Source organism: Coenobita brevimanus, chromosome 55, assembly GCF_032717465.1.
Source record: "Coenobita brevimanus isolate Jiangsu-jjx chromosome 55, ASM3271746v2, whole genome shotgun sequence".
Classification (NCBI taxonomy): domain Eukaryota; kingdom Metazoa; phylum Arthropoda; class Malacostraca; order Decapoda; family Coenobitidae; genus Coenobita; species Coenobita brevimanus.
Genome location: NC_137008.1, coordinates 54,116,868 through 54,129,585, shown reverse-complemented (window position 1 = coordinate 54,129,585; position 12,718 = coordinate 54,116,868). Strand labels below are relative to the sequence as shown.

The 12,718-nt window shown below is 41.1% G+C and overlaps 1 protein-coding gene across 1 annotated transcript in view; it reads left to right on the top strand.

Annotated features, from left to right (window-relative positions):
• Positions 1-11,707, top strand: part of LOC145401228 (xaa-Pro aminopeptidase 1-like) — a 56,052-nt gene extending 44,345 nt beyond the window's left edge. Inside the window, exons 12-13 of the mRNA XM_080273547.1 lie at positions 9,484-9,659; positions 11,381-11,707. Coding sequence (XP_080129673.1) covers positions 9,484-9,659; positions 11,381-11,500 — 296 coding nt within the window. The 3' untranslated portion in view covers positions 11,501-11,707. The remainder of the gene's footprint in view (positions 1-9,483; positions 9,660-11,380) is intronic.
• Positions 11,708-12,718: the final 1,011 nt, after the last annotated feature.

Sequence of the window (12,718 nt, the reverse complement as noted above, 5' to 3'; positions counted from 1 at the left end):
CGCGTCTTCGGTTGCTGGTGTCAGTCCCGAACTTGAAGATTCCGGCAGACGAAGGCGATGATGATGCAGACTCCGCCCAGCAGGACACTACTCCAGCCATCCCCAAGCTGAGCGCACTCCGGGAACATCTAGAGTTCGTCCTAGACTACCTGGAACACCCGGACTGCGACAGGGAGATGGGGCCCTTGGGACTCGTGGAGGAAGTGCGTGCTTTCCGGCAGCGCATCATCAATCGCCAGAATCGTCGGTCCTTGCGTCAGTCAACGATTGACAGTTTTTTCAGGCCCGTGACCCCCGCTGTGCCAAGCCCTGGTTCCACTCCGTTGCCTCCCCAAGAAGGGCCCTCATGCTCCGAGCCACAGCCCAGCACATCAGCTACAGTGGAGTCACCGCTCGACGTGAGTTTGCGGCTGTCTTCAGAGTCTTCTGTAGTCGGTACGCCATCACCACTACCCACCGATGCACCCCTTGGACGCCTGCCAGTGATACTCTCGGGCTCTGACAGTGAATAAACAGCAAGAACTTCTCCACTAGACCACACGGGAATTTTGAGTGTTGTGCAGTGAAAAAAACGGTGTGTTGTGTTAAGGTTTTCAAGTTGGGAGAAAAGACTAAGTAGAAAAGAAATTTAACGTAACTAACCTTCTTTGTTTTGGCTTTGGAAACTTAAAAAAACTTGGGAAAAGTTAATGTGCAACACTTAAATTTAATGGAACATTATTTGGACTAAAGTGAACACTGTGAAAAGAACGGACTTCTGTGTGTTAGTGACTAAGTTCAGTGCAAGACTTCAGGAAGAGTGTAGTGCAAGTGCTTCAGGAAATCGTTCTTACTGTCAGAGTCCGAGAGGAGGCGGTTATTCATCGAGGTGGCCAGGGACTTGCTGTAAGTAGCCAAAATGTTTCATGTTGTACTATTTTCCATACTATATTTACCAGAATGTTTCATATTGTATTTTTCCCATACTATACTTACCAGAAAGTGTCATACTGTACTTCTTTCCATACTAAACTTACCTCATGCATGTGCAGTAGGAATGGGTTTTTCAGAGTTCGGTTAGGTTCGGTTAGGTTAGGTTTGGTTAGAGTCCATAAGTACCAGAATGTTTATTAATGTATGAACATACTTCTAAACCCACATTTTATGTGTCTATTGCATTTATTTCAGTCATTTATGTGCCTTATTGGTGTGATTTGGGTGTTAAATAGGTGCTATGCATGTCCGGAGGGAGTTGTATAGGTGTTTCTCTGTGTTAGGGTCCGTAAGTACAAGTCCATAAGCTGGGGCCCAATATCCGGACAAAACCAATATCCGAACCTACCGATGGCTCTATTGATCCGGATATTGGAGTGATTACTGTACTAGCATTGAGAGTGAATGTCACTTTCACCTTCACTGTCATAACTCATAGTATTCATACATGCTAGAGTGAAACTTTCACTTTCATTACTCCTAGTATATATACTCGTATTCTTATAATACTACTCATTTACATTTCTATTTACGTTTTCTATTTACATTATTTACATTTCTATTTTATTTACACTGTGTTATGCACTGTCACTTGAAGTAACTTATAAAACTGTTTTCCACTGTTTACTTATATTTACATTCATTGCTTTCACTTGCTGTTTACACATTATTTACAATTCCACTTGCACTCTTTTACTCAACAGAAAGATCGTAGTCACTGTCTTTCAATTGTCAGCCCTTTACCTCTTTCCACACGAGGTTTAGTAGGGGTAAAGGTCACAGGGCCCTTTGCATGGGGCTAAAAAGCAGCGGAAGTTAGCAGGAGCGAACAGATGTACCTTCACCTTGGAAGATGACAGTGAACTGATAGGGGTGGGCCGGGGTGGCCTACCTAGGGAAATGCATTACTGCCAACGTCAGCCTCTTGACAGCTGCTAATATATAGCAGTGAAATGATTGGCAGGAAATCTAGACAATACATTATAAATTAGGTAGTTCCAGGTGAATGTAAATATCATTTAGGCTTCTCCTTTCCCTCCTTATATATATTTTTAGTACGAGAATAGATTATATGACATATTTCAAGGGGAAATAAACAGCGAAAATTAGCGAACGAGTGCACGTGAGGTGTTGTCAGGTGATAATTAGCCAATTCCAGGTGTATGGCACTCTCACTTACCTTATTTCTTTTTGGTATATATTATTTGGTATAAGAATAGGGCATAGGGCTTATTTTAATGGATGAAATCAGTGGAAAATTCCAGGGAAGATTTACTTAGCGTAGCACGGCCGGGCAGCCGAGAGGAAGGGTAATGGAGGGAAGGTAGGGGGGGGGGGAGTCAAGAATGGGGAGAAATGGCTAAATTGTCAACAATGGATGGGAGTACAGATGAGATTAGGAGTGCTGACTAGTGTTGGACATTGGCAGTACTGATAGATGATACAAGCTACCACTTGAAAGCCCGGGCGAATTCAAAATAACACAGAATCGCAAAAGTGACTCCCCGCGGTATGATCCCTTGCTCCCAAGCGTCACGAAAGTGACGCCCCGCGGTTAAGGGGTTAAAAATAAAAGGATATGCCCAGTAAAAGTAAGTGAAAGCAAAGCAGTCTTTCAGTTTGAAATAACAAACGGATTTCATGCCCGAAGTTATGCTGAGTGTGACATTGATGAGTTGAATGATAGACTAACACAAGTGCTTAGAGAATTGCCGGAGGTAGTAGGGAAAGCTAATACAACCAGAGCCAACAAGTACAGTAAAACCTTGATGTTATGGACTTCATTAGACCAGAATTTGCCTTTATTAGAATCGAGAAGCTGTCGGACTAAATTTTTAGACGAGGTATTGAAAAATGTCCAGTAAAGCCAGAAGCAGTCTGGACTGCCTGACCACTTTAGCTATGGCCACCACAATAAGGTAAATAACAGACATACTTATTCATGTACAGTACAGCATTCCATCATCATCATCATCCAATCCTAGGTTGCACCATGAGGAGCGTAGGAGCCTGGGGCTAGGCAAGTTGGTCCTGACATTTAAGATGAGAGTGACCAGCCTCACTCATCCATGAATGGCATTATATGAGCAATAAACCCCAACCATCCCTTGGATATAAACCTACATAGGCTCAATCTGATTGGAGGGCCTTAATTACCCACCAAACCACCAAGGACCATAATTTGGTTATATGGTTACCACCCAGCATAGTAAATGGTTTCCTGGTGTACAGGAAACCATTTGGCTTGTCACGTAGTGTGGAGTCACCCACAGGCAGAAGGAAGAGGAAAGAATGAAGGAAAGAAAGACAGAAGATGATGGAAAGAAAGAAGGATGGAGGAGAGGAAAGGGCACTGTATTATTATATATATTATACCATTTGATTATTGCAGTGAATGTATAATACAGTACAGTATTGCAATGGTAGTGAAAAGAGTTTAAGAACCGTTTGTGCAATCAGGACTAATGTCTGATATATCGGAAAAAGTCTGGGTTAGCAGGGGGAAGTCCGGATGTCGCTCTTTTTGGAATTTCGCTGTTTTCGGAATGGCTTGGGCCCCAATTAGTCCGTTATAGTGAAGTTTTACTGTATTAAAAAATGACCCTCGAGCTCATGAAAAGAGGAAAGGTGAAAGTAAAAACAAAGATGAAACTGAAAGAGGAGAAGTAAATAAGCTTGTCAACAGAAGACAGAGAAGAAAAAAGAAAGAGAAATGTGAATTAGATCAAAGAAACCATCAAAAAAGGAAAAAGTCTGAAACAGGTCTGAAGTAAAATGGCACTAGGAAAGAACAGATTTATCACTGAAAGACAGAAACAGTGAAGTTATTAAATACAAATTTATCACTGAAAGACAAAAGCAGTGAAGTCATTAAATGCAGAGATAGGATGGTGAGGAGAGTTGAAGAATTTTACAAAGAATTGTATGCATCAAAGATAATAATATCAGTAGCTAACTTTTCATTTGACACAAGTCATATACCTGGGGTAACACCAGACGAAGTTAACATCTCTCTTAAAAGTATTAAAAGAAGGAAGGTCCCAGAAGAAGATGGAATAGTAGTAGATTTACTGTTGGATGCAGGAGTAGAAGTACAGAACAGGCTCTCCCACTTATTTACTCTGTATAAATAAGAAAAAATACCCAAATCTGGTGTAATGCAATAGTTATTTTGCTTTACAAAATAGGCGACCCGAAAGATCTTTATAACAATCGACTCATTATCTTATTGTCAGTTATTTACAGACTCTACACTAAAGTCCTTATGAACAGAATAACAACAGATTTGGAAGAAAACCTACCTTGTGAGCAGGCAGGATTCCGAAGTGGGTATTCAACTACTGATGATCTTCACACAATGAATCAGCTGAAAGAGAAATCTACAGAATTTAATAAACTGCCATGCCTAGGTTTTGTTGATTACAAAATGGCTTTCGACTCAGTGGAACACATAGCAGTTATAAATTCATTGTGGGAACAAGGAGTGAATGAGAACATTGTAAAACTGCTTGAAAACATATATAAAGAGGGAACTGCCACAATTAAAGTACGAGGGAAAGTCAAAAATTATCCGCACTCTTGTTTCTGTAATTTATTAAAACAGAAGCAGGGGTTGAACAATTAAATAATTTTTCTACATAGTCTCCTTGCTTTTCGATGCATTTCTTCCTGTGGTCCGCAAGCTTGCTCATTACATCGGAGAAGAAGGTTTTCGGCTGGTCGCGCAGCCATTTATGCACCACTTCCTGCACTTCTTTGCTCGTAGCAAATCGATGACCTTTTAAAGCATCTTTAAGCGGTCCAAAGAGGTGATAGTCGGAAGGGGCGAGATCTGGACTGTATGCAGGGTGTTCCAGCACCTTGAAACCCAATTTTTCAACGGTTTCAACGGTGTGGGTGGCCGTATGTGGGCATGCATTGTCGTGCAACAACAACGCTTGCTTTGACAATAGGCCTCGGCATTTGGTGCGAATTGCTGGTTTCAGTTTGTTGGCCAGCAATTCACTGTAGCCTACACTGGTGACTGTAGACCTCTTTTCCAGGTAATGTTCCAGTATAGCCCCTTTTGAGTCCCAAAAAACAGTTAGCATCACTTTTCTTGCGGAAGGTTGAGTCTTGAATTTCTTCGTTGTTGGCGATCCTGGGTGTTTCCACTCCATTCTCTGCCTTTTGGATTCTGGCTCAAAATGTTGGACCCAGGTCTCATCTCCTGTGACTGTTCTCTCCAAAAAAGCTTCGCCTTGATTGTTGTAGCGGTTGAGTAAGCGTTGACAGATCTCCACATGATTGCACTTATGTGCTTCGGTAAGCTCTCTTGGCACCCATCTCGCGTAGACTTTATGGAAACTAAGCTTGTCGTGGATGATTTCGTATGCAGAACCATGACTAATGTGCAGAGAACATGCCACCTCATTGATGATCACTCGTCGGTTCGCCAGAATCATCTCTCGTGCTTGTTGAATCTTCACGTCAGTGGTGGAGGTTGATGGGCGTCCTACTCCCTCCACCTGCTTCATGCTTGTCCGGCCATTTTTGAACTTCTCGATCCATTCATACACACTTCTTCGCGGTAGAGCGCTGTCCCCGTATTGCACTGAAAGCCTGGGATGAATTTCAGCCCCTGACACACCTTCAGACCAGAGGAATTGAATCACTGATCTCTGCCAGCGGAGCGGCCATGTTTACTCTGTAACACAAAAAAGAAAAATGGAGCGATTAACATCAAACCTCGGTTACGTAACCACAAGAGTACCACCTTTTAGCACGCGAGTGCTGAAGGCTGTGCGGCCAGCCGAAAGGAACTTATGGTAAGAGTGCGGAAAATTTTTGACATTCCCTCGTACATAAAAACTCGGAAAAAATTAAGATTGGCATGCATCAAGGAGATATAGTTTCACCAAAATTATTTACGGCATGCCTAGAAAGTATTGTCAGAAAGCTAGACAGGAGAACAAAGGAGTAAACATAGGTGGAGAAAACCTAAACTATTCAAGATCTGCAGATGACATTGTCCTAAACACCACAAAACACCAAGAAAACCATTAAAAAATATCTTATCTATCTATCTATTGCAAGACGCCATAATCCTGTAAGGGGTGGCCATTTGATTTTGAGTTATTGGTTTTACAGGGAGGGGCACTAACCCTCCTCCAACCCACTTGTTGACACGTAGGGAGCACGTATGGGTTGGTTATATGGTTACCACCCAGCGTTGTAAATGGTTTCTTGGCTTACAGGAAACCATTTGCCTTGTCACTCAGTGTAAAGCCACCTGCAATGGAAAGAAGAGCAATAAGATGTGACAGGAAAGATGGGAGACACAGGAAGAGAGGAGGGCAGGCACAGAAAAAGAATGATAAAGGCTAAGGAAGAAGTAGGCAGCACTCCATCAAGTGAGTGGTATATATTTATTAAAAACCAAAAAACACCCTACCTATACAATACTATATGTAAGTACTCCTCCTAATATTGGCACTTTTCAGGTCATTCTGCAATATTTTCACTTCAAATCACACATTGGAATATCCAAAATAATTCTAAACACAAAGAAAACCATGAAAAAAAAAGAAATTAAAAACTGAAAAACACCCTTCTAATACAATCCTGTATCCACAGTACCCCTCCTAATTTTGACATTGTTTTCAGGTTAGTCTGCCATATTTAGACATCAAACACACAATAATCACACATTGGAATATCCAAAGTAATGAAAAAAAAAAAAAAAATATTGAAAACCAAAAAACACCGTACCTATACACTATTGTATGTACAGTTGCAAGCAGATGACTCGAGGCTACCTAGTCCACCAACATATTGATGTTTTATCTGGTAACAGTGGTAGCTGTGAACTTGCCAAGATTCAGGCAGCTGTTGAGGCGAAACAAACCCAGTGATAATTTGTCAGTTTGCAGTTCTAACTGGTCTCCAATCAGTATCATGGAAGTAAATGTATTACAGTATATTGATAATGATTAACATGTCATACACATAGTAGATATATTTATAACCATAGTACAACATAGGCATCCAAATAGTGATAATCGTTCGACTTTATCGCTCGAATTTTTAAGAAACATTGGTTTCGTATGTCGAAACAAACCTGTTACAACGTCTGATCTCATTAACATTAAATACTGCAGCCAACCACCTGCCCCCTTCCCCCCCTCCCATCAGACGTCACACCTCGTCCTGCCCTTCCTCACCCACCATCCTCTTTATAACTCTCACACCCCGCTCCCCCTGTTCCACTTACTGTGGTGAGAACCTTTCACTCTCTCACCTGCTTCGGATTCAGAGGTTGACGAAAGTGAGGTTCAGGGGATGACTGGCATGATGGTATTTCTGTGATAATAATGCTAGGTTTTAGGGAAGCTGATAACCCTACGGCATATCTCTTGAAAACTGGTAAAGGTTGGTTCACGATGATAGTCGAACAGAATAAATCACTACTGATACCCATGTGTATCACATGAATGAACACACCACTATTTGGATGCCTATGTTGTAAGACTATGGTGATAAATATATCCACCATGTGTATGACATGTTAATCATTATCAATATAACACGTTTACATGCGTGATATTGATTGGAGACCAGTTAGAACTGCACATTGACAAATTATCACTGGGTTTGTTTTGCCCGAACAACCGGCAGAATCGTGGCCAAGTTCGTTGCTACCTCTGTTACCAGATAAAATACCAACATGTTGGTGGAATAGGTGGCCTCAAGTCATCTGCTTGCAACTGGACAATACTCCTCCTAATTTTGGCACCATTTTCCGGTCATTCTGCCACATTGAGACATTAAAACACATATAGGATTATCCATATTAATGCTGAACATCAAGAAAACAATGCATAATTAACAAAAATCCAAAAAAACTAAAGACTGTTTGAAAATCAGTTATCTGTGACGAGTGATTGTGCCTGGAGCTCAAAAATAATTCCATGGCCACGTATGTCACTGGAAATTGGTTATACTGTATTGGTATAAATGGTATACAGTCATCTGTGGTGGTGTTTATATTATAAGCTAATACAAACACAAAAAACTGATAAGTAAAAGTACAGAAATGCAGTGAGAATAAAATGTTTATGAGTAAAACATACCTTCATTTAACTTCCCACCATCCTAGTGCAAAATTTTGCGAGCACCTTCCAAGAGTTAAGCATATGTCAAGATGCAGAATTTCATGAGCTTTCTCTTGGATTTTGCAGAATTTCGATACGACCAATATTGGTAGAATAAATCACGAAAAACTTTAAAATGCACGAGTCAGTGTTATCACCACAGAGGAGGGTAGGGACTGAGGGAGTGAGGGGGGAACTGGAAGGGTATGGAGGAGGGACGGGAGAGGGAGGGGGGGGAGAATGAAGGCTGTGGACAGGAGTTTCACCCTTCTGTCATGAGGTGGACGGGCACTTTTGTCGTACATTTACTCGTGGCTTGCAGTCTGTTAGATGTTGAGTGGCCGTGTAGAAACACAACTCACGGTGACCGGCGGACTTTGGACATCCAGTAGAGAGGTGGACAGCCACTGTCACAGAACATGTACTCATGGCATGAGGTCTGTGTTACAATCTCAGTGGCAGTTAGGAAAGACCTAGCCTGGTGGCCGTACAACTTTGGACATTGGGTGGGGATGCATACGGATGTTTTGACACTGCTTGTGGGTTACAGTCGTATTACTTGGGTGCTGGAGGTTCGTTGGGAGTGATTGGACAAGCGTGCGACTTTGACCATTCAGTACAGGGGCAGACAGATATTGTAGCTTTGGTTGTGGGTTATGGCCTACTTCCTGCTCATGACTCGAGCCCAGCGGCCACATGTCGTTTTAGGTACTGTTCTGGTTGCTGAGCTCATTTATTTTCTTCACTCTTATTTTCCAGCATTCATTTAGAAATTCCTTTGTATTTTTTAAGCATTTTTCATTGAACAGCCCAAATGTAAACACATGATTTATTGATGTCACTGTTTTATCAGTGCATGAAATATTACTCTTTAGGGCTTTCATAATGATTAGAATTTATTTAAATTTATTTTATTCCATGATAGGTTAGATGTCAGTTGAGTGGTCAAACACAAAATATTCTTTGTTGAGTTGCCAAGTTGTTCACACTGTTTTGTACCTCGTCTGATGGGCGAGAATCCGTACTAGACTTTGCCCCAAATGACAGTGTTCATTCTACTTGTGACTAAAATATATTAATCTGAGTCTAGAAACAGTTTGTAAATCAACCAAAACAAAAAATTTGAGACTAAAAAATTTAAGTCAAAATTGTTTAAAATAAACACAAAAACATCACAAAACTGGGGAGTAGGCCTACAATAGGCAGAGTAGGGTGATATTCCTACTTCTCACTATTCCGGGGTATTGCATCTGGGGGTATCGTAAATTGGGGTTTGCATGTATATATACAAGTATGTATATATGTATTACATAGATGTTGATGTGTGTCTGCAGCGGTGGTAGAGTGTGGAATTCTAATGGGTATTGTTTGTTTCTAGAACCTGGCTACTATGAAGATGGCAAGTTTGGCATACGCATTGAAAACATAGTAAGGATAGTAAAAGCAGAGACTACCCATAACTTCCGTGATAGGGGATTTTTGACCTTCAAAACAGTCACCTTGGTCCCCATTCAAACAAAACTCATTGACCCTTCTTTGTTGAATGAGAAAGAGGTAAGTAAAGCTAGTTTTATATGCTGCGCTAGAATCCTCGAACATATTATGAGTGAGTCCCTGTCATAACTTTTATTTGTTTTGGAGGAAAAACTAGGGACATGGAATTATTTGTTTTGGAGGAAAAACTAGGGACATGGAAGGATTATGGACACTCCTGTACATGACCTTCATTGTAAAACAAATAAAGTATATCCTTATGGTAATTATCCTCTCATAAACAGGATTTGCTTGTGTAGAAGGAGCAGGACACATGGGAAGATTGTTTTTTCCTTTCCATTTCCTTAATGAAAACATAGTACAGTTACAACAGGGAATTGATCATATTTGTGTTCTTGACTTTAAATCCTGTACAGTAATAAGTGAAAATGGCAAAGATATTACTGACTTTTAACTTGTATTATTAGGAGACATTTAGTAATTACGTGATGACATGTTGGCAAACTTGAATATATCAAAAATGGATACTGGGTAATATGATCCACATCTTAAAAAGAAAATATCCCAGATATATGTGCAGATGGTTATGCTTGTGAGGGGACTTCAGTGGTTGGTGAATAAGTGTCTGGCCTGTTTCATTGACTGTACTGTTAATTAGTTCTCTCTCTATTTTGTTTTCTCTTTCCTTGCTTTCTGGATCCTCCTGCACCCCATCGTTATGTGGGAAAAAGAGGTTGGGATGATGCCTGACATAAAAAGGTTATGCACTTTGACACCAGTCTACCTACAGACATATACATCTTCTAAGTGGGGGATTGGTGCTGGAAAGGGCACCTTCGTGTAGTGGCAGTGATGCAGTTGGGTGGCTCCACTGCTTGGTTATGCAAATGTCCCTCAAGCATCCAAGATCTCAAAAGGAGGAGGATGGATTGCAGGGGGAAGGCAATCAGCCATAAGTCCTCCAGGTTCATATTCAGATGAGCCAAGGGCCATAGCAAGAAGTGGAAGATTTGGTAGTAGTGGTACCAGAGCATCTGTTATAATAGCCCAGCCTGGGTTGGATGTGGCAGATGCAAGGTGAGGAAAAATGTTTGTATGGACATACAGTAGTAGTTGGGTACTGGAGAGGGACATCTTCATGTGCTGTCACTTGGCCAGGCACCTCCGCATCCCAGTTATACAAACTTCCCTCACGTCCTTTCCCAACTTCTGAAAGACAGATGGTCCACTGCAGGAGAAGGGCAAGCCAAGCCTGCGGTCCACTGGGTTCATGTGCAGATGACCCTGGGGCAGCAGCAGCCGCAGCAGCAACAACAACAGCATGCTACTTGATGGATGCCTCTTGTTTACTGTAGTGCTGTTGCTATTAGGTTACATAGTATATGTATTGTTATGGCCACCTTTGATGTTCAAGGTACATTCTGTAATACTGTGTATTACTTATACTTTATGTGAAAAAGTCAGATGATTTAAGTTGTACTAGATAATTATAAGGTCCAATAAGAAGGATTAGAACACCATTAACCACTTAATTCCAAGGACATTTATGAAAAATAAATACGCCAAACTATTTTTTTCCCCTTATGAGGAACTATTTGAGTTTCAGTGGAGATATGCAGCGCTGATTAACCCCTTCATTACTTTGGTAAGCCAAGTAGAATTGTGTGGAAATAGCATAATGCAGTAGAAAAATCCATCATCTAATTGAAGGGATAATATTATAAATTGCCTTATACCTATCATAGCATTCCAGAAATATTGATTTTCCCATTGTCTTTCAGATCAACTGGTTGAATAGTTACCATGCTGAGTGCCGTGAGAAAGTAGGAGAGCTGCTACTGACTCAGGGACACAAGAATGCCTACGACTGGTTGGTTCGAGAAACAGAACCAATTGGTTAATTATTTTTGTAGTTGTAGGAGCTTTCCTTTCATAGTTTCTTGTAAGATTGAGCATGAGATGAGCCAGTTTGGCCAATGAATGTTACAGACATCTTTTAAATTTTATGGAACACATTACTGGTGTGATTTATCTTTCGTACTATACAGTTACTGCAAATGTCATGAATGTTTTAGTATTAGCAATGTAGCTTGGTCTGTAAAGTTGATTAAAACTTATCACAAAAGTGTGGTTATGTGTCAGTAAACCTTGCTGGCTGTGTCAGTGAGAGGACTCAAAAGTTTACAAGCTTCATGGAGAATCCATAGGCATTAGTGGACTAAAATATTCATCCTTCCATCATTCATACCAATATTGCCCAGTAGGAGCAGAGGGACCTGGACTAAAATACCCATCCATCCATCATCCAGTCTTATGTTGCCCCATGAGGAGCGTAGGAGCCCGGGGCTAGGCAAGTTGGTCCTGACATTTAAGATGAGAGTTACCAGCCTCACTCATCCCTGAGTGGTATTACGTGAGCAATAAACCCCAATCACCGCTTGGATATAAACCTATACAGACTCTATCCAATTGGAGCGCCTTATTTACCCACTAATCCACCGGGTGCCATAATTTGTTTATATGATTACCACCCTGCTTAGTAAATGGTTTCCTGGTGTACAGAAAACCATATGGCATGTCACTCAGTGTAGAGTCACCCATTGGCAGAAAGAAGAGGAAAGAAAGAAGAGGGAGTGTAAAGTCATCTGTAGGCAGAAGGAAGGGGAATGAATGAAGAAAAAAAAAAAGACAGAAAAGGAAGGAAGAAAAAGAGGAAAGGGCAGACACCCAAAGCAGTACTACATCGAGTGAGTAGATGGTGAGTGCCCCACCTACTATCAGTCCAAATAATTGAGGTAAAAGTGACAAGTTGCTCACCCATAAATGACACACTGTGATAAGACCGGGCTGGAAACGATTCCTGCGATTCTGAGAAGATTCCTCAAGAATCGATTTCCAATTTGGGAACTGATTTCCATGATGTGATTCCACTGGTTACTGACACTAAGTACAGTGAGAGCAAGACAGCAAGTTGCTGACCATCCTACCACTGTCCTGTGGGCTTTAGTGCTACCTAGCTACAGTACTTAACAATGCAGAGATGAGAAGCTATATGGAAGAATCACCAATTCCTAGAGAAGATGATCCACTAGCATGGTGGAAATAAACATGCAACACTT